Below are 23,240 nucleotides of genomic sequence, written 5' to 3' on the forward strand. Positions count from 1 at the left end.
TAAGAATTTTCAGATCTAGCGAAGTACCAGCATGTGAAGCATGTGGTGGTGAAACAAGTTTATCAATCACAGATGGTGAATCAAGAGCGAGCAGAGGTACTCGAGTTGTACCTTTTCTTGTAGTGGATGGTAATATGGCGACCTTAGTATCGCGAGGTTTACCCATGATGGAGAATTTGCAGCGAACAATATCAATCCAAGTGAACTTCCAAATAAAGCTATGCTCCCCGACAACGGCGCCATAAAATAGTCTTGATAACCCACAAGTATAGGGGATCGCAACAGTCTTCGAGGGAAGTAAAACCCAATTTATTGATTCGACACAAGGGGAGACAAAGAATACTTGAAAGCCTTAACGACGGAGTTGTCAATTCAGCTGCACCTGGAAACAGACTTGCTCTCAAGAGTTTATCAGTAGTAACAGTTTTATAGCGATAGCAGTAGTGAAATAACGACGACAGAGTAACAAAAACAGCAGTAGTGATTATAGTAAACAAGCAGGATTAAAATATCGTAGGCACGGGGATGGATGAACGGGCGTTGCATGGATGAGAGAAACTCATGTAACAATCAAAGCAGGGCATTTGCGAGATAATAATAAAACGGTATCCAAATACTAATCAATCAATAGGCATGTGTTCCATATATAGTCGTACGTGCTCGCAATGAGAAACTTGCACAACATCTTTTGTCCTACCAGCCGGTGGCAGCCGGGCCTCTAGGGAATCTACTGGATATTAAGGTACTCCTTTTAATAGAGTACCGGAGCAAAGCATTAACACTCCGTGAACACATGTGATCCTCACATCACCGCCTTCCCCTCCGGTTGTCCCAATTTCTGTCACTTTGGGGCCTCGGGTTCCGGACAGCAACATGTGTATACAACTTGCAGGTAAGATCATAAACAACGAATATATTCATGAATCAATAACATGTTCAGATCCGAGATCATGGCACTCGGGCCCTAGTGACAAGCATTAAGCATAACAAGTTGCAACAATATCATAAAAGTAACATCTACGGATACTAGGCACCATGCCCTAACAATCTTATGACTATTACATGACCAATCTCATCCAATCCCTACCATCCCCTTCAGCCTACAGCGGGGGAATTACTCACACATGGATGGGGGGAACATGGCTGGTCGATGGAGAGGCGTCGGTGGTGATGATGGCGATGATCTCCTCCAATTCCCCGTCCCGGCGAGGTGCCAGAATGGAGTTTCTGGTCCCGAGACGGAGTTTCGCGACGGTGGCGGCGTACTGGATGGTTTCTGGCGACTTCGACTATCCCCCGTGCGTTTTTAGGTCGAAGGCAATAAGTAGTCCGAAGGAGGGCGTCGGGGGCCAGCCGAGGCCGCCACACACTAGGGCCGTGCGCCCCCCTCCTAGGCCGCGCCGGCCTAGCGTGTGGGGCCCTCGGGCCCCCACCTGGCTTGCCCTTCTGGCTCCGCCAATATTCTGGGAAAATAGGACCTTCTGCATAAATTCCGAGGATTTTCCTGAAAGTTGGATTTCTGCACAAAAACGAGACACCAGAGCAGTTCTGCTGAAAACAGCGTTAGTCCGTGTTAGTTGTATCCAAAATACACAAATTAGAGGCAAAACAATAGCAAAAGTGTTTGGGAAAGTAGATACGTTTTGGACGTATCACCTATGAGCGCAAGACACTCCGCAAGCAGCGTGCCAAGAAGGACGCAACCATTGCGCGCCTCCGCGCAAAGATAGTATCCTTGGAGGCAACTGTCAAGGCCCAAGAGGACCAGCTGATGGAGCTATCCGAAGAAGATGAAGACATTCAGGGAGGAGCAGCCTTCCTGAGTGATGATGAGGATTTAGAAGAAGATGAGAACGCTGATATGGAAGACTGGGAGTTTCTGGAAGCCGGAAAGGATGACCACATCCCGATAGATGTGGGTAGTGAGTAGTAGTAGTTTCACTTGATCACTTGAGTAGGTGTGAGTTTGTATCAGGATCCCTTTGTATCGTAGAACGATGAATGGTTCTTCAAACAAACGGTGTGTTAGCTTTGTAATGTGTGATGCTTGGAATGAATGAAAAAGTGTTGTTGGTTGTACCCCCTCAACACTACTCAAGTTTTGAAACTTTGTGAACTTTAACTCAAACAAACCATAGAAATTTCCCTCTTATCTTATCATTTACCCCAATGATCAGATGGCCCCACCAACCCGCAGCGCCAACCAAGACGCAATGATACAGATGCTCCAGATGATGATGGCAGACCGCGAAGCCGGGAGAGCTGAACGACAAGCCAACATAGCTGCACTGCAACAGATAGCTCAGAACAATCAAGGCCACGGAAACCATGATCACCCTGGATCCAAGTTGAAGAACTTTCAGAACACCAACCCTCCGATGTTCAGCAAGACTGAAGAGCCACTTGACGCCGATGACTGGCTCCAGACAATGGAGAACAATTTAGAAGTTGCGGGAGTTGAGGCCGCAGAGAAAGTACTGTTTGCCACCCACTATCTGTCAGGACCTGCCAGAGCCTGGTGGACAAGCGCCCGCGCAATGAATGCCGGACAAATAATGAACTGGGAAGACTTCAAGCTGAAGTTTAGCAAGTATCACGTGCCCCAAGGACTGATCAAGAAGATGAGAGACGAGTTCGTGAACTTAAGCAAGGCAGAATGTCCGTGGTGGAATACCGCGACAGATTCCTCACTCTGTCAAGGTACACCCTGGATGAAACCGACACCAATGAGAAAAGGAAGGAGAGATTTCTGAACGGACTGCACGATGAGATGCAAACTGTGTTAGTGAACATTCTGTTCGCTGACTTGGAAGCGCTGGTGGACTCAGCCATCCAGATGGAAGGAAAGCTGCATCAAGCCAACGAGAACCGCAAGAGAAGAATGATGAACCAGAATGGACCCCACCATACCCAGAAGTACCGCAATAACTCCTCTGGAGGATTCACCCGAAGATACAACAAGCCAACTACTCAGACTTATCGCCCCAACTACACCAACAACAACGGAGGACCCCCGAAGCCCGGAGGCAACAACACCAACAACCCCAGCAACAACAATAACAACCACAACAACAACAACAACAATGGGAACAACAACAACACCAACACTGGCCCGAGGACTGGAATCAATGCCATTCCCGTCACTCCCAAGGACAAGTCAACTGTAAACTGCTATGAATGTGGAGTTGTGGGTCACTACTCCAACGAGTGCCCCAAGAAGCTTGCCAAGATTGCCGCCAATACCACAGCACCTGCTCAGCAACAGCGCCGCTTTGCAGGAAGAAGGAACCAGAACAACAACAACGGCCGTCTCTACCACATGACTGCCACTGAAGCCCAGGAAGCACCCCAGGCCATGCCAAGTATGTTCTCCTGTTAATCTCATTGCTCAATCTTTCTTAGGAACCTAACTTTTCTTAAAATCTCGGGACGAGATTTGTTTAAGGGGGAAGGGTTTGTAACATCCCAACTTTTCAATAAAGAAAGAAAGAGAGAGTTTCCCAAAAACCCAAAATTTAGAACCAACAAAAACTTTTTATCAACATATAGTGCTATGCATATAGATCACCTTGTTAATTATTTGAGTGTGCATTTTGCCATGATTCTTGCTTGTGTGACTACACTTACACTCAAACCCTAACCATGATCTCTTGATCATCCAATTACAAGGAAAAAGAAAGGAGAAAAGAAAATATAAAATTCACCTCAACACACACATATGGCTTATGCCATTTTTGCAAATTCTTAACCTAGGCCACTTTGGCTTGCACCATTGGTTGGATATGGTTACTAAACACTTTTAAACCCTTTTGGGATCAAAGAAACTCAAATCAAATTGAAATCAAATGCAAATTCCAAGTTACATACAATATGGTCACATGTGACATTTTTAGCCTGATGCCCACTTTGAGCTCCTGGTTTGGGAGATTTCTAAACTATGCTTTGCCAACTCTTTGCACCTCATCCAAGACAACATCAAGGAGAACAACTTTGCCCAAAACCATCACCCCAAATTCTTTCTCAATTTCAAATGGTAAGCAAGCAAAGTATGGACTTTGAAACATATGTAAGATCATATGCAATATGTGATTTTGCATTTCAACTTCTTTTTGACCACCACCACCTCCATTCTACTTCTCTTATTATATCTTTACACTCCACCAAAAATCTTTTCAAAATTCCAAAATATTTTTCTTTCGGGCATTTTATCAAACACATTGTGGGCAGAGAGGAAAATGAGGCCCATGCTGAGATTTTGAGTTGGACCAAGTCCAACCCTGCCCTCTCTGCAGCTACGGAGACACTCCTCACCTCTCGAGCACCAGTGCCCCTCCTTGCCGGCGACCTCCACTTGCTCAAAATGACAAGGGCATGACCATGACGTGGCATGGCATGGCCACCCCGTGCCATCTCCCTCACCTCTCACTTCCAACCTGCACCACCATGTCTGGCACGCTCCTCCCACTCTCCTGATCACGCCCAGCCCCAGCCTCGACGAGAAATCCCATCGCATTGTACAGAACTCGACGCGACCAGACGCGCCCAGACGTGCACACGCACGCGCCAGTGCGCGCACGGCGAGCACCCTGGCACGCCCAGAGCACCAGCTGCCCCGCTCCCTCGCGTCACCTCCGCCTTGACTCTCTGCGCCAATCGACTCACGACGTCACCGTGTACCTCCCAGACATCGCCATTGGTCCGCGGGAACGCCGCAGACGACGCCCACGCCAACGACCGTCCGCCACGGACCTGCAAGCTTCCATCAAGCTCATCGTCGTGTCAGACCACCGTTTGCTGTTCCAAGAGCAACGTGATGATCGCCTGGACGTCACCAACCGTACTCGCCCACTCCATTGCCCCTTCGCCGCTCCAGACGCCGTCGCCATGATCGCCTCTCTCCACCGACCCGCAGCACCCCTCGCTGCTATAAAAGGAGCGCCCCGCTCCTCAAATCGATCACACCATCAGCTTCCTCTCCTCACACGGACTCGCCTAGCCACCTCGCCTTGCTCGATTAGCCACCAGAGAGCCTCAATTGCAAGCTCGCTGCCGCGCACCGTCGCCGAAGATCGCCGGAGAAGGAGGCCGCCCCAGGAAACGCAACTGCTACCAGACGCTTCCTCGTCGACGACAAGGTCGCTGCGCACACCTCCGACGACCGCCGGAGCTCCGACGAGCTCGTCGACCCCCTACCTCCGCCGCCAGTGAGTTCATCTCCCGTCGGAGACGACGACCTCCCTCGACCGTGCGATCTCCTTCTAATCGCACGGCTCTCATCCAGCGTACCGCTTCGCTCGTTTAAACCCACTGACAGGTGGTTCCACCTTGTCAGCTGGCCCGCTGCGAAGCTGGCCCGCTGCGAAGCTGGGCCGGCCCAAGTCTCTCTCTCTCTGCGCAGCCTATTAACGTTTTCCGCCAAGCCCACGTAGTTTAAATTTGAAAATTCCAGATTAGATAAATTTTGCAATCTGATATCAACTTCAAAAATCAATAGGGACAATTCTGCTTGGCCAAATTTTACAAATTTTATATTGTTGGAAAGCTTAGAGTTTTATCTACACAATGCCACTGGTTTGAATCCTAGATCTGTTATAGAATTAAAGTAGCAATGTAAACAAGACAGGGACTTTTGTGATTTAGAATAATTATTAAAAATCAACCAAAAATGCTTTTGAGTTGATTCCAACTCCTATAAATTAAATTTCACTTGCACTAATTGTTTCTGCAAAAATATGCCATGCTTACTTTGAATGATCATGGCCTAGTTTAATTAAGGGACTATATGGCTATTTCTAGTCAATGATATTGTCCAAAACTATTCAAAAATCACATGGGAGTTTCTCTCTCATTTAAATCTTATCATGAACATTTCAAAATGAGATAGAGACCCTGGTCTATAGGTTCTCATATGATTTGTTGGATGATATTAAATCATTACCATGTTAGGATTAAATTGTATGAGGTGATTCACCTCATTTAAATCATTTTCTTAAATGATGAGTATGAAGAGGTTGACTCTGGTCAACCTAGGTCATATATGATTCATGAAGGAAATTAAATCTTAAATAAGATAATGTGAGGAATTTATTTCTCTAGGGAATTAAAAGTATCACCTTAATTAGTATGAGAGGAAATTATTTTTCTTAAATAAGAAAACAAAGTCCACCAACCTAGTAGTAATGTGTGATGCTAGCTTATGTTGTGTGACTCATGTGTGTGTGCCTAGTGTAGTACTTAAGTTTGGTATGATGATTGTATACCTCGTATTCGATTTAAGACGCTAGTACCGAGGAGTATCAAGAGGAGGAGGTGGTCTACTTCCAAGGAGAAGAGGACCACTTTGACCAATTTCCCAACCAAGGCAAGCTAATATTCTTGCAAGTTGACCTAGTGCAAAGCTCTACAAGAGCAAGGCACCATTACCTTTACTTTATGCTTGATGATCCCATCCCAAGTTTTTGCCTTACAAATTATCTTTTGATTTTGGTTTATCAAAGTTTACTTTTTGATTCATGATTCACTTGGTCTAGATATAGAGTAGAACAAGAGCATCAAACTTAGCCTAAAAAGCTATGAGCTAGTTAGCACCCCTCATGACTAGTTGCTAGTGCTAACAAATAAAATTGACTACTCTAGATGGGAACTTGTGAAATGAAATGACTTTGAAAACCTTGGAATGATGAGTCATTCTATTGAAAGATTTTGAAGGTGAATATGATTGGTGAATGACATGGTGAACTTTACAAAAACTGATGGTTGGGTTCGGATGCGATACCATTCCAATTTTGCAAGTACCCCCACAATACCTGATTATGGGTAAGGGCTTAACTAGAAGTTTATGTACCTTAGTATGGGTTCCCTCTAAACAAGCGTCATAGGGGTTATGCCGAGGCTGCCTCCGTGGAATGTGAAATGATGTGAAATGACGTGAAATGAGGTGAATGCCCGGCCCAAACCCTGTGCAGTTCCCAGTGCGACCGTCTCTGTCTTCACCGGGAGGCCAAGCTCATGGGGAGAGGTGCCTATACTAGGGTATGTAAGTGAAAGGTTATGGTTGGTAGTCCGCACACGGAGTGTGATAAATCAGGGCCGATTAACCACGACGGATTATTGCAAATGTTGTGGCACAAGTGTACGACCTCTGCAGAGTGTAGAACTATTCGAATAGCCGCGTCCACGGTTATGGACGGTTGGAAAGGCCATACTTGTTCCGTCATCGAACTTTTCAAAAATGTGACATGTGAAGGGTGACTTGTGACTTGAAAGGTGAATGGTGAATTTGACTTGAATCACAACAAAGTTGTGGGAATGACACTAATGTTCCCACTTGAGTTAGTTAGCAAATGAAGAGGATTTTACTAAATGTTTGTGAACTAAAATTGGCTTTATGCAAATAAACTTAGAGCTTAGCACCCCATTACTAAAATTGATAGTGCTTACACTAGTATTAGTTTGCGAGTACTTTAAAGTACTCATGGCTTTGTCCCTGGCTATTCAAATGGCCAGACTATGAAGAGGAACAACAGTACGAGGAAGATGGACAGCAGGACGTCTACGACAACTAGGACTACTACTGACGTCAACGGTTGCCTGTGAAACAGATGAACCAGACCGCTACTTCGCTTCCGCTATGTGTTTTGTAATTGAATCTCTAGATCCACTATGATGTATTAAGACTGGATCATGTGATCCTTTGTTGTAAGACAATTATGTGTTGTAATGAATGATGTGTTGTGATATCAATCTATTATGTCTCGCAAAAAAAATATTCCTGGGATTGCGATGAATGGCATAATAGGCATCTGGACTTAAAAATCCGGGTGTTGACACAGCCTACCGGTCTTCTCCCCTTCATCACGCTTGTAAGCCGGGAGGCGCCGAACATGAACGCAGCGGCACTCACCGCCCTTGTCGACCGGTGGAGGCCGGAGACGCACACCTTCCACTTGAGGGTCGGCGAGATGACCCCTACTCTTCAGGATATTTCCATGATCCTTGGTCTTCCTATTCAGGGCGAGCCACTGTGTATGAACACAGCTTCTGATGGGTGGCGCCAGCAGATGGAGGGGCTTATTGGCATGGCTCCTCCGGAGCCAGAAGATAAAAAGGATAGAGCTCCCGCTAGCGCATCTTTCCTTTGGATCAGGACTCACTTTGGTACTTGCCCGCCAGAGGCCAACCGTGACACTATCAAGACATACACCCGAGTGTACTTGTGGTATATGCTTTCGAGGACTCTCTTTGCTGACAGTGGTATGAAATTGCTATTGATATGAGTAGTCACTTTGCAACCATGCCAAGTCAGTTTTCTTGATTTTTATACCCAACTCAATATGTGGCGCCGTGGACGCCACACTTCACAGTATGGCGCCGATGCCATGGGCGCCACGCATACAACATAATGGTCCGAAACATACTGTAAGACAATTCTCGAAAACAACATAATGGCGACTAAGCGTCTGGAGCCCCTGGATGTTTTCGACATATAAGTTGACATCTGTGGCGCCAATGTGAACGGCGCCACACATCCTGCCATGTCGGCTGGTCAGCGTCCACTGCGCCACGTCTGCATGGACGTGTGGCGCCGATCGCATGGGCGCCACATAGTGAGGTGTGGCGCCGATGGAAAGGGCGCCACACAAAAGGATTAGATGGGTGAAATAGTTCGACCAGAGAGTCAGTTTGTGCTTTTCTTTCAGAAAATGATTATTTTTGTGTAAATTGCCCCATTGCACCACGCCCCAAGCCTATCACCACATAATGAGGTGGCACGCAATGATAGGCGGGACATAAAAATGTTAGATATGTGAATTTATTTCGCGAAATTTTATTTTTAAAATTTGTTTCAATGTTGAATTATTTTTATCCAAATTGCCAAGATGCCACTACTTTTCCTGAACTCCACGATGAACTCCCACTGGTATACGCATATATGTGAGCGTCTACGTTTGTACTGTGTTTCTCAAAAAAAAAAAAACTCCCACTGATAATCACAAGGTGCAGCAGCCAGCAGTGCAGGTAAAACAGTCTAGTGGGCTCGACACATGATGAGTGTAGCACGCTGGGGCTAGTAGTAGTACCCTGGACCGCACGTGGCGCGGCGACGGCGAGGGGAGGCAGTGGACGGTGGCTTTCCGGGCAGAAACAACTGGGTGGGCCCCGCTTTACAGCTGCTCTGCTCTTCCTTCCTCGCCGGGGGACACTCCAATCTGTGCCGTCACGTGGGACAGCCGGAGTACTCTCTCCCACGGATCAGTTGGGTGCCAATTATTTCGGGAATTATTGCGTCGCCAGGCCCACCGGCAGATGTTGAGAGGGGCAGCCTAGCTCTACCGCTGCTGGTACGACGCCTCGTGTGGTTTAATACAAGTGGAGTACGGGCGCAGTCGTTGTAATCACATTTTGGACTAGGGTCTAATCAGTAATAGTAGGAGGATCAGTCTGCAATTAATGGCTTAATTCTGATGCACTGAGCTTTTTACCGGTGGTCTTGTTGCTTACATGTATTTTTTTTCGACAAGGGTTGCTTACATATATATTTATATAATTTTTATAAATAGGCTCCAACCTTGAGACTGCATATATGAAACATGGGGGCATGTGAACCTACTTTTTGAAAAGTTTCGTTTGTGATGTCAAAATATGTTTTAAAAATCGAAACACAAAATGATTTTCTAGATGATCTCAAATATGTGTTCTGGACATGAGTTACGTGACGAAAAAACCTTTTATTTTGTCTCGGCAAAAAAGTGAAATTTTGCAGGGCTATATAGCAGTATATATGTGACGTATTTTGTCTTTTTTAGATTCTGAAATAAAAAAGTGGTTTCTCCGCGAAAACTTTCTACGCACACATGGAACATGCGTATGTACCCGGATATTTTCATTTCAGAATTTTTTAACATTTGGAAAATGCATTTCCAACTAGGGTTCACATGCACCCAGGTTCAAACCGGACTTTTCCCTCCAACCTTATTCTATGATGTGTTCATATCACTCTTCTTTCTTATTCTTAAGCAATCCCTCAAGAGGGCCTAGTTGATCCTAGTTTTTTGTTTTTCTCTTTCTTTCTGTTCGTTTGGAGAGAGATATAGTCTGATTCTATGTTAAATCAAAGTTAAGGTATTGCTTTACATGTGTCTTGCACTTTTTTTTGTTGCACTCCATGTCCATAAATGGGTTGAAAACTCTGCTGGGTTTTGAACGATCAACTCGAGATAACTCTCGGATTTTGGTTATGAATTGATAAAACATATGTATCAGAAAAATTATTGTGGATAAGAGTTTTGGCTGTCTCATGGCTCTATGTTGCAAATTAATTTGGGCACTCCCCTTGCTAACTTGAGAGATCACGAAACCGAATAGATTGACATATGCCACTTTTTTTCATGGTCTGGTTACCAAAGAACCGAAGTTCTAGAAATAAACAATGATTAATTAGAAAACAGTGTTAGAGAGGCATGATTTGATTATCTTGGTGCTTAATGAGATAGTGTAATCATATGCATTTTATAACATGCTCTCACACTCTTAATATGTTTATGCTTCAAATCTTCCAAAAGTGTCCCCTCAGCAGCAAGTGTTAACTAAAAGAACTGGAATAATTGTTACTCGTATGATTGTTCATGCTAATGAAAATTTTATTTTAGTTGTCTTCGCAAAGCAAAGCATATACAATGATCTTTCTACTACTCTATCTATACTAAGCTTGTAGGTGAAAGAAGTGTGAGTTACTAAGATTACCAATCGTAAGTGAACCTCTACCTTCTCATTGTTTCGGTTTAAACTCGAAGCTCCTCATGATTTTGTTTCCTAATTGAGGATGATCAAGGTTTAAGCTTGGGTTTTTGATGAATGGTTTTGCAACCATTTTTTATCTTCGTTTAAACCGGATAATATTCAAGATGTTGATGAAATTATCTCTTAAACCTTCCATTAATCACTAATCAATGCATAGATGTGCAAATCCCTTTGGAAATTTCTTTCTTTGCAGAAACGAATGTTTTTATGATGATATCCAATCATATATGGGAAGAATCACTTGATGGAAGATTATCGAAGTTAAAAGGACTATTTCTCAAAAAAAAAAGTTAAAAGGACTAGAAAATAATGTGAAACGAAACTTAACAGCCATCAGTAATGGTGGGCTCCAACCATACATGTCAGTTGCACCAAATGATGGGCTCCGCAATGCCAAACCGAACAACTTCTATGAAGGCCCCCGTAGGAAATTCGCAACATATGTTGTGGTATTGTCGAGACAGATGCTTCATGGGTAGCTTATATGAGGTGGGGAGTGATGGCGACATTGGATGTCCTGGACGAGATTGACACATGACAGGATGTACCTAGGTTTGGCCCCTCAAGATGGAGGTAAAGACCTACTCCTGCTTGATTTTATTGATAGATGTGTTTACAAGTTGCTGGAGGCGTAGATGGAGGCTAAGGTAGGCGAATGTGATCTTCGGCTACTATCCCCTAGCCAAGCCTTATATAGGTGACTTGACCTAGGGTTTTCATCATACGGGTAAGTCACCTAAACTCTAACTCGAATATCCACCATTGATCCCTTGGCTATCCACCATTGATCCCTTGGCTTGTTCTTCACGTTGATCTTCGGTGGGTCAATTGGGCCTTCAGGTCATCCTGGACCTCTGCGAGTCCGGACGGGGAAGAGACCGTAATGGGCCACGCTAGTCTTGAATAGCGAATCGCTCCTATGGGCCTATCCCGTTGGATATTCCCTCATCAACAGAGGACCTATGAAACCCCATGCACCTCCACTGCCTATAAGAAGAGATCACACCATAGCCACTGGCGAGTGCGCCATTCATTCCTAGTGAAATGCAACAAGTTGACCGGCCCATATGATAGTATCAAGGGGCGGAGGGTAAGTGGTGTTGGCATGACCGCCCGATTTACCTAAGCTTTGGATGTCTTGTGAGCCCAAAATGAAGGGTGAAGTTTCAAGTTGGTTCATTCTTGGCTCGAGCTTCACAAAGCTCCCAAATGCATAGATGTTGTTGCATCTCTCAAGCAAAAAACCAAGAACCAAACCAAGAGTCGAAATGGAAGGTGCAATGATCAGTCCACCAAGAATGCGGCTCGCCTCGGCACCGGGAAAGAAGCTTTAGAAGTAAGTCTTGAAGCATGAGATGTCCACTATTGCCTTGTATGAATCTTTGAGAGATGATTTTGCCAAAGAGAGCCCGAGTGGGGACAGATGGGAAATTCGAGAATGGAGGAAACAAACAAGTGGCCATCAATCGAGAAGATTGATCAATTTATTTGTTTATTCATACTTTGTGGGATTTGTTGTCCTTTTGGAGTTGGTACTATGCCCGATGTGAGGTACTTGGATTTCAAAGTTTGCTATTTCATATGTTTGAACTATTTATGATGTTGAAACATAGTTTATAATTCTGAAAAATGATGAAAATGAGAAAAAGGCTAAAAAACGGCACGCGGACAGGGTTCAGGGGACAGGCAAGAAGGGAGTATATCGTTTAAAAAAACGATCTAAAAGGCGTCTGCAATGTCTTGATGGGATCACATATCATGTATCGAGTATGTTTCTTTTGAGTATACTTCAGGTGGATTTTTCTCCACATGTGTACAAGCTAGTAGCTAATCTAACCTCATGAACTGCAATCCTCGTAACGAGTCATGCTAATGTAGATCAAACATGGCAGCTGCGTGCCAGGACAAGCAGGCAGAACTGGCTAGACCAGACGCTGACGGGTGCTGGACCGGATGCCACCAACTGAAGTGACAGGCGAGAATTCATTGCTGCTCTACCAACAAAAAATTCAGACGAATCTTTTCTTTCACGGGGGAGACTATCATGCCCGTTCCTACGCCACCGGCACCGGCCAAGATCGCACACTACTGGAAGAAGTCGAGAGGCTTTTGAGAGTGGAATCCGAAGTCCTCCGCAGCATGGGCGCACAGCACGCTCTTTCCACAACCTTCAGGTTTCATCGCCGCCGCTGTTCTTTTCCGTGCTCGCCGGGTGACACGAACCCCCATCACTTTCAATTTGCAATGGACCATATGCACTGTACCCATACGCAGAGAGGAAAGATGGCCAACACTGCGTTTCGAAACGCAATTCTTGTGCCAGCATATATGGCTAGGCAATAGACCCTGTTTTCTCAACAATTTTTAGAAATTCACCGGGAAATGTTCATCCCTTGTAGGAATTCAGAGTGACTTTTGAGCTCCAAACATGCCCTTGCGCGTGCTCTGATGATGCAACGGCAACCATACGAAGATGAACAGCGACTGGAGGTCATGCTCCTGGCGCGTTCAGAGCATCCAAAGTTCCAAACTGCAAAAGAGATAAATTGGACGTGAACACTGAACAGTCCCGCTCCAGGCGCAACCGCACAAGCAGCAAGCGGCATGTCAAAAATTACGGCGGTGTCCCTGTTCTACGCCGGTCTCGGTCACCGGTCAACAAGGACAGCAGGCACGGGGAGAAGTTAATCCAAGGACTCTGAAACAGAGTCAGGTTATACTGGACTATAACCTCAGATTCCTCCCTTCTCCGAGGGGAAATACTCCGGCTGATCGTAAAAAAGATTCCCTTGCAGTGAAAGCAGGTGGCCAAATGATTAGAGAAAGAACAACCTACAAAAGGACTGATAAGCAATTACCAATAACAACATCAATACACAGTATGATTCCCTGATTAAGCCGGGACGGCAAAAGGCAAGAGGGCAGAGAGACATATTTCAGGAAATTCTCCACTTTTCTTGACGTTATGAAAACGACATATGTACGTATGATTGCCTTTCCGGAAAGAATACTTCCCACCAAAATGCAGTTCACAAATAGGTGTGCACTTTGTCCCGAATTGTGGGCTGGGCGGCCAGAATTCACACGTTTATACTCTCCGTCGGCTAAAAGGCAGACCATACATATACATAGTAGCCGTCAGGTTGATATTCATATATCTGCTAACCTTCACAAAGTAGACAAGGACGCTCCACCCATCTTTATTGATTTCGCTAACCTCTCGCACTCCTGATCGACCACCTGAACGAACTTTGTATTCTCTTATCCGGTTGCAAGCAAGTATATCTTTACGATCGACACAATAATTTGGTCTCTAAAGACACAGGAGTTCCATGTGAAACAATTCAATAATTCAACTCCCACAGTAACCAAGACAAGGCAAACAATTATATTCTGGGGCCAGGTTAACCTCACAACATACGCATTTTGGTGTATTCTTTGTCAGTGAAAACAAGTGGACAACTATTTCGTCGGCAGCAAGATATTGCATGGATAGGTACATACACACGGGCGTCAAAGATTGTATCGTTGCTGTCCGGGTGATGGAACAACGCTGTTGTTATCAGGGGTGGCTTCAAGGCCAAGGGAGAAACGTAGTTAGTAGGAGCTATAGAGAGAGAGATAATAGGTAAAAGCTTTGGCACAGCGTCCTTGTCCCCGGCCACTCCAGCTGGTCTGGGCAACCCTGGCCGTCCATCTCCAGATCGGATCTGACGGCACTCCGCATCGCGCACTCTCCTCAGGTTTGCCAGCCAGTGCACATCATCGAATATCTCCTCACGCTTTTGTATGTGCTTTATGCACAAGGGAAGGAACAGAGGCTCCACCACAGATCTCTCAAAGGGGCAAGGGTTTAACAAGCTGTCACCATAATCTCCAGCCATTGCTCCGCTGATCTTCGTTTGCAGATCGATGGTGTGCGTCCATCTTCATGTAGCTGAAAATAACACAACTTTCCACGATTGGTGGCCCAATGTTCGGTGTAGAGGATTAGGATATTCGCGGGTTGGCGAAATGCGCCAGCTGCAACGACTCGGATGAACACGGAAGCAAACAATGCTTAAATATTACTAACAAAAATAATGCAAAAAAAACAATTTGTGCCTAACAAAGTGCTAACCGACCCCAAATATGTTGCCGTCGCAGTGAACACCACCGATGACCTCTACTCCCGCTTAAACTGCTCCCCAAATGTTTGTGTCACGAGCTGAAGACAAAAGATTATTATCTAGGGGTATAGCAATGACGACTCAGCTGGTCCAAATACCACCAAAAAGGAGAGAGAAAAGAGCAGAGATTCGGATAAGTTGGCAAAGACCAGCACCTCCACATCCTACGACTCGTCCTCCAGCTCCAGCTCCAGGTCCCAAGCCCCCATAATTCCCGTCAGAATCCCCTCCCCAACTCCGTTCCGTTTTTGCCACTCTACAGACAAGGACAGCCTAACGCCACCCTGTAACTACTGTTCACTCCCACCAGGGGCATTTGGGTCATTCCACGCCCTCCTGGCGGGGGTGGGTGTGTCTCCCGGCGCCTAGTATTATTATACGAGGCATGGCTTGGACCAAAAGGACAAGGATGGTGCATCATAGCAGACGCCAGTATATATTGCCCCTCCGCTGTACACACTCTCTTCCCCTCTCTCTCTCATCCCTTTCCTCTAACCATTAGCTTTTCCTCACTTCACCATTTTCCTCTAACAAGAACTGCTAGTCCTAGCCCAATTCAGATCCTTAGTCGCAGCTGGTTTAGTTGGTTCCTCGCCGGCGTCGGTGAAGAAGATCAAGGAACCTAGCCTCATGAGTCCGCCGAGTGTGATGGGGCAGTTCGGAGACACCACCTACACCAAGGTGTTTGTGGGCGGGCTGGCGTGGGAGACCCAGAAGGAGACCATGAGGAAGTACTTCGAGCAGTTCGGGGAGATCCTCGAGGCCGTCGTCATCACCGACAAGAACACCGGAAGATCCAAGGGCTACGGATTTGTATGCTTTCTATCTTCCTTCTATAGACACACTCCCTGATTTCCCTTTATGTTTGCAGTCGGTTTTGGTTTGCAAAATTCCTAATCTTCTAGTGTATGTGTTGCTTTCTTTCCTACCTTTTTTCTTTGCTGCAATATCAATGGATGCACTGGAAATTCGGTGTTGTAGGTTACCTTCCGGGAGCCGGATGCGGCGATGAGGTCTTGCGTTGATCCGGCGCCGGTGATCGACGGGAGGAGGGCCAACTGCAACCTTGCATCCCTTGGGGTGCAGAGATCCAGGCCTCCAACCCCTCAGCACGGTTAGACATCTCCCATTATCTCACTCACCAGCTACACAAAGTAAAGTAACATTGAGTGAAAAAATGCTATAGCTAGCTATAGCTTAATTGAAAGCTTTTGATGACAGCTTGTCTTGAGTTGGGGACAGCCAACACTAAAAGCTAGCTCTTGAAAGAAAAAGCATCATCATTATAGATGCACTGTCTCTTGCATTTTTCTGCGAGTTCTATGTACGTAGCTCCATTATCACAAGCTTAGCTGTTATGATTTTATGCGCAAAAGCACCTTCGTACGATTGGAACAAAGGAACTTAATTAAAAAAGCAAAACATGCCTAGCTTTGCTCCTTAACTAAGTGCTTGATTAGGTCCATTAGGATCTTGGCTTGGCATTTAGTAGAGAATAAAAAGCTAAAAATGGCTAACTTTGCTTAGTGCAACCTGATTGCCCTACGTCCATTGATATCACTGAAACTTTCTCTGCAACTGCAAATAGATAGCCTTAAAAAGGATAACCTCTGACCATTTACTTGCTGGAAAAGGTAGATAAGAGGGGAAACAACATTTAGAAGTAGAAAGTTGTTAGTCATCCTCGGAATAAGTGCCTTGTTCTCGATAATGTGCAATACTATATTAATTAACAATCTTAGCCTTAAATAACAAATCCAACCGGTGAAGCCTTAATCTTAAAGTAACCAGGGCCAGATTCGAGAATCTTTTACTTCTATTATGTCGTCTAGCAATTCAGAGACTGACTGACTAGGAATGGCTTGACTGTGAATATATTCATCAGAGGTGCATTGGAACAAGTGCATGCTTACCTTGCTTTTTACAGAAGGGTCTTTTGGGAGTGGCGTTTTGGCACCCGGGAGCATATGCTCCCGGTTTTTAAACTTCATTTTAAATGCACTTTTAAAATGTTGAAAAATTTGAACACAAAATTTAGTAGATACATCTCGAAATTCTACACGTTCACAAAGTGGTTCCACAGAAAACCGACATTTTGAGTGTCATCTGTAAAAAAGACAAATTTTTCTGTAAAAAATGGTTGTGTATGAGACGTTTTGTTTATCTTTTTCGCACAAGTCACAAAAAATGTCGGTTTTTCGCAAGACTTGGTCTACACACGTAAAATGTTGATACGTAAGCAAGAAATTTTTTGTTCGAATTTTTTGAACATTTCAAAATATTTTTCCGGTGGCAGGAGCATATGCTCCCATGTTCCGAATTGAATTTCCCGGTCTTTTGCTGATAATGTTATAAGCAAGGAATGTGGGTAGGGTAATTTACCTTTGTTTTCCTAATGATGTCTACAGGAGGCGCTAGGAACTTTAGGGTGATGAAGTCCTTTAGCCAGCAGGCAGGGATCCAAGGTGCGCTGGGTGCAGCTTTTCCTTCGCAGGCCACCTTCCCTCATTATGCCATCCCACAGGGGCTCCCTTACCATGTCTATGGGTAAGTTCTCTCTCTCCCACTCTCGTTCTCATGTGGTGAGCAATCCGCTTCGGTATGTGCAAGGACCAGCTATGACGGGGGCGCTTGTCACATGCATGACATGTGCATTTTGGCATGCTATCTTTGGTCAATGGCGACCGGCTTGTAAACTTTTTAGCTTGCATGCAACACACCTCTCTCTTACACACACTCCATAAAGTGACGGTGCGTGCTCTAGCACATGACGGCCCAATCTTATACTCGTCACTCTCTCTCCCTCCCATGCTAAGCAGCTAGCTGGTTTATGAAGTACATCATGTAATGCATCATGATTAAATTGTAAAAACACAACTAACGTTTCTTAATCTTTCACTATGGCAGGTATTCTCCCTATTCTGCAGACTACAGTTATCCTGCAGTAAGTTAATCTTCCCACTGTCAATAAGTTCTATGAATCCACCAAGAGTTGCTACTAATGAATTATGCTCCTTTCACTGGGGTGGAGAAAAAAAAGATAAAGTGCATTATCTTTAAGTTTGCACGATGTTATGCTGACATTCTTAAGTGCATCCTTGCATGTTTGCATTGTGCATTTATCATAAGGACCATGATAGAAGCATTTGTGATATATGGTGTATGGAAAATAGCACTACACAAATGTTAGCTAATGGTGGGCATCATGTCAACGAAATATGTTTCATTAACATAAAATGCTATCATGTGCAATAACCATAGGAATGCTGACCGTTTTTGCCTCCGGCTCTGCAAGCCAGTCCGGAGCTTCCAAAACAAAACAAGTAGGCTAATGGTGTTCATACTCACATTGTTATGCACTGGTAGTTTGCAATCGTCGCTCGTTGCTCCTAAAGAATCACCTTTTCCTAAGTTGGACTGATGATCAAACCTGCATGTAATCTCCTATATATTAGCTCAAATGCAGCCTATGTTTGTTTTAATGGAAACGAGAGAATTAACAGTATGGTCACCAGCAAGGCAGTAACAACTCGACAATGCATAACATGTTAAATATTTTCTATCAGTTCTACCACTAAATACACATAACAATTAACCATAGATAGAATAATTAAGAAAAATGCCATCTGCACGATCATGCTTCCACTTTCCTACTGGGAAACCTATTAATTGTGATTTCAATGTTCCTGAACAATTTTAACTGCCATATGCAACCACATAAATGATGCATGGTGCCATGGCCTACTCGTTTTGTTTTGTTGCTGATATAAATCTCCATTTTCCTTTGGTTCTGAGTACTGTGAAAATGATATGCATATGGTGGTACAACTAGCACAGTGACACTGAAGTAGTTTTTAGTTGGACACATCCCTGAAAAAACTCTTGTGGCATACTTGTCATTAGAAAAATAAGGTAGCCACTTTTAAAAAGATCCATCTAGCTGTCCTAGATGTTCTTTGGTAATGATGTGCCCTGATTGCCTCGAAACCATCCTTCCAAAACTATTATATTTCAACTTGGAGAGTGTAACTGGTTGGCTGCCACATTAAGTATTGCTTATACTCATGGATAGATGGATGTTTTCTATTTTCCCTCAAAACATGGTTCCATATGAATGAATATGATCAAAGGCCCAATTTTTCTACAGTGTCCATCTCTAGAAAAACACCAATCAATTACGAATCGTCTATGAAGCAGTGCAGTGCTAAAAGTATACATAGTGCCTTGTGGTCCTAGCAACTTATATTTACCTTTGTACAAGCGCACATGGCATGGGCCCTGGTTTGTCTAGACCAAACCTGCTAAACACTTGGTCCATCTTTCCATCAGCTGCGCCCCTTGTTAACCCAATAAAATTATGACAGCACATGCTTGTGTCCCCATTCGCCAAGTCTATCCAAGGCCAACCTCTTGCCTCTGTTTTGGCTGCAGAAGGACCCAAATTACCTGCTTGGACTCTGGATCTTGTGAATCTTGACCTGACTCTAGGCCAGAGTACTGGTTTGCAGTTAGTGCCGCAACACTCAGCTATGGCCCAGTTAGATCCAGCTCAAATGACATATACAGTCAGGCAGCATGCAGCGCATCTGTAGCAAGTTCTAGATGCCAATGATGTTCTTGTTTGGGTCAAATAGAAAGATATATATCAGAATTTAAATACTGAAGTGTGAGCCAGACAAAAAATTGGAGTGCATTGCTATATCAACAGATATGGGTGAGAAATCCATTTTGTATAAAAAAGGTTCAGCAACAGAACTAGAGTATATATGGAGGGAGGGAAGATGAAGCTAGTGATTTCAATATAGAAGGATATTATCTGGCAAAATTAGAAAGTACTTTGTCTTCTGTTCAACAGATGCTATAATATTGCTGTGTTAAATTCCCTGATAATATCAGAAACATTAACACAAAGCAACATTATCTAATGAAATCAAGCAAGAAAATTGACAGAAAATAAAACAGAGTGAACGGTTAGAGTAACATTTACTTAAGCTAAACAGATGCACACTGCATGTAAACATAGCTTGAGTATGATATAAACTGTACATAACAGAGTTCCTCATATACATTATAACATAGGACTTACATATATTTCTCATTCTTCTGTTGATTAGAACTACTACAACATCTACGGAGGAACCCAGTACCCATTCTATGGAGGAGCAGGAACTGGCATGGTGACTGGAACCAGTCCCTTTTATCCATATTTCCAGTTTGGGCAGTCAGGAAACACTACGCCCACCTATGCAAGTGGACAGGGCTACAACATGCAATACCCACAGATGTTCCCATTCTCAACTGTGACCTCTACAGCTGCTGCTGTAACCGGCTTTGCACAACAATATGGAGGGCCATTGTCACTTGCAGCGAGTCCTCAAGCCCAAGCAGGTACTACTAGCATCTTGTACACATCTACTTGATATTTTTCTAGAAGTATGGCTTTCTTTGTTCATGCCCAGCCGTATTTATTTAAACAAAGCACTAAATACAACCTTTTAGAGCTTAATACATATATTTCTCTTGATAAAGAAAATGCAAAAAAGCCTATATTTCAGTATAGTATAAGCTCAGTCTGCTCTACCACATCACTAATAAATTAGCTTCCGGTATGGATTTGTCAGTCTGTCAGCTTACCCACAATACAAGCATCTAAGTTAAAGTACTCCGTAGAAAGGATGATTACAAATATTATTCTTTGTATCTGTAGGCAAAGATAACCTATTATGTTATCATAAATTAGTCGATTTTCTTTCTTTTCACTTGGTTGTGATACTAATATCTTGACAGTGTGTATCCCCATTAAACAGGCATGACTATGGCTCTCGCAACTCCAACCTTGCCAAGTCCAACTCAAGCTGCTCATCCTTTCCGGCTCGTTCCCTCACACTTTGCTGTGTCTGCTGGTCCAGAGCAATCCTTGGCCTAACCATGGTCTCCTATGTCATCGTCATTGTTTCGTTTTTACTTCCTGCGTCGAGTCCATGCATCCATCTCTAACATCAAAAGGGAACTACCGTTGATCTGATCCCATATTGATCGGTCCAAGTGTCCCTCTCTCCACATCCCACATGGTTATGTGGTGATTGGAAATGAGCTTCAGCCCCAGGATGGGCTCAAAGCTTGATGCCCCAAGGATGGGGTTGTACTAACAGTCAAGCACAAACCAGGCATTTTAACCACAGTCCAAGGAAGGACTTCATCCAAGAGAGTTAATTTCTGCCCTAGCATGAGACGGCTGTGGGAAAAAGTAACCCTAACAATCAGGCATGATCCCCGGTGGGAGTTCATGCTGAGCCAAATTGGACAAAACTGACATGTAGACAACCTATTAAGCTAGCATGCCACTCCAAAATTTCATCAGTGGAATTCATACTGTATTTAGCTTAGGGAAAGTGCTTCTGGCTGAAGCATTTAGCAGATCCTACTATTCTATTCATGGGTGTTACCTAGAGCAAATAAATTTGACATCTAGCCAGTCTATAACTTCATTTCCCTGCATATTCACCCACCCCCGACCACCCCCACCAGCAACTTTACAACAACAGATCCTGTGATAACTACCATTTTAACCAACCACTCACCTTTTCCATGCACTGAGTAGATGCACCAACTAACAGTTCCTTTATCATTCAGTTTATAGTTTGCATCTAGGTGGGTTTTGGCTCTAAGGAGAGCCTGTGCCCCTTATCAGAGACAGGTTCAGGAGTGTTAATGTTTGTTTTTGGCACTTAGCACTACCTCCTGCCATTTCTAACACAGTGATGGCACCCCAAGATGGCTTTGGAGGTATACCAAGCACTGCTGTGTAACTCAATAATCCCAATGGACCCACAGACATATTTTTATCGTCTTGGGTCACCCACTCATCTAGATGTTCATCTTCCCCAGTGTCACTACCCATGGTTAGGCCCAGGATCCACTCCCTTCCTCTCTCTATGCCAGCCTGGAGAGGGGCCTTAATGCTTTTAATGTACTGTTATCAGATATGGTGGTTGTAATAATAAAGTAGTACTATGGTACTTCTAGGACAAGAAGTCTATTACTTTATCGCACGGATTTAGCTAAATACTCTGTTAATCTATAGTCAGTACCTTCTCTATTGACATTGTAGCTCACCATGTAATGCAATGTAAAATCCACCCGCTGTGTTGCGCATTTCTTATTCGATAGTTTTTAGCTAATTTCTTATTCGATGGTCTTTCATCTAATTTCATCTCGGTGCTTAGTAGTTGAAAGAAGTAATGTGGAATTATCTCTTGAAAGTGTTCACCCTTCACTTCATATAGCATCAGATGGAAATTGGGAGGTTGAGAGTTTCAAGGCAAAATTCAAACCTGTCCAGTAGTAGTTTAGTTGTATGAGTTCCAATTGTTCGTTGAGCTAATTGTTTGGTTACAAGTTGGTCTTCTGGAGAAAATCACTAGCGCTGCCTTCTAAGCTGTAGAGATTCTACCAAACTACCTCGTGGGTAAGGACCATAAGGGAAGCTGTGCCAACTGCCAATATTCTCAGACTACTACGATATTTTTAAAAAAAAGTCAACTAACTGCTACCAGTATGAACAATGTGCATGCCTAATTCTGCATTCCTATATGAAGACCAAATAACCTGTTTATAATACCAGCTATCAAATTGTGTAATTCGGTTTGAATACAACAATAACCAGTTTATAACATTAATATTGTGCCTCAGCTGCAGCAATCTATTAAAGCTTGGTCTAACTAAATAATAATGTACCCTGGGTCTAGAAATTAATAGAAATTTTGTTTATTAATAGAAATTATGGTAGGCCTTTTATACAACTATTGGCAAATTCTGCAATTGTACAACCACATCACTAGCATCATATACAATGGCAGTTAAGAATTTCTGCTATTCCATGTGAAGATGGCAACAAACAGTTAATAGTAACAACGTTCTAATGGTAGTTTAGACTATCTGCAACCTAGGAATTCGTCGAAGCCTGAGAAAGTTGCAAACAATATCAATTTTTTTGCAATAGACGTCAACGAATATAAACATCACATAAAAATGCAACTTCCACAGATGTTCTCATGCAAAAATGGCGGATACAGTATATCCACATGCAAATGTTCAAAGGCACACTATTCATAGATGCTTAAGTGAGATATTGTAACAATTAGTAACTTCGTAGACCTGAAGTAACAATAGATGTTGTAGTAAGAGGAAATATTTCATGATATACTCATGAAGCCATTTTTTAGGAGGAAATGACTCACCAGTCTGCGACATAACGTCAAAGAAATAATA

The 23,240-nt window shown here is 43.8% G+C and overlaps 1 protein-coding gene across 2 annotated transcripts; it reads left to right on the forward strand.

Annotated features, from left to right (window-relative positions):
- Nucleotides 1–15,388: 15,388 nt before the first annotated feature.
- LOC124660393 (RNA-binding protein 24-like) lies at nucleotides 15,389–22,120 on the forward strand. Of its 2 annotated transcripts, none has more exons than XM_047198199.1 (6): nucleotides 15,389–15,782; nucleotides 15,951–16,083; nucleotides 17,378–17,516; nucleotides 17,877–17,913; nucleotides 20,084–20,357; nucleotides 20,777–22,120. In XM_047198199.1, exons 1-6 carry the CDS (start codon nucleotides 15,600–15,602, stop codon nucleotides 20,893–20,895), a joined length of 885 nt encoding a protein of 294 aa, XP_047054155.1. In that variant the 5' UTR covers nucleotides 15,389–15,599; the 3' UTR covers nucleotides 20,896–22,120. The 2 variants fall into 2 exon arrangements, with proteins under 2 accessions (XP_047054155.1, XP_047054156.1); XM_047198200.1 differs by having other exon boundaries at nucleotides 20,757–20,890.
- The last annotated feature ends 1,120 nt before the right edge of the window (nucleotides 22,121–23,240 follow it).

The sequence above is a fragment of the Lolium rigidum genome, chromosome 6 (genome assembly GCF_022539505.1).
Source record: "Lolium rigidum isolate FL_2022 chromosome 6, APGP_CSIRO_Lrig_0.1, whole genome shotgun sequence".
NCBI classification, from domain to species: domain Eukaryota; kingdom Viridiplantae; phylum Streptophyta; class Magnoliopsida; order Poales; family Poaceae; genus Lolium; species Lolium rigidum.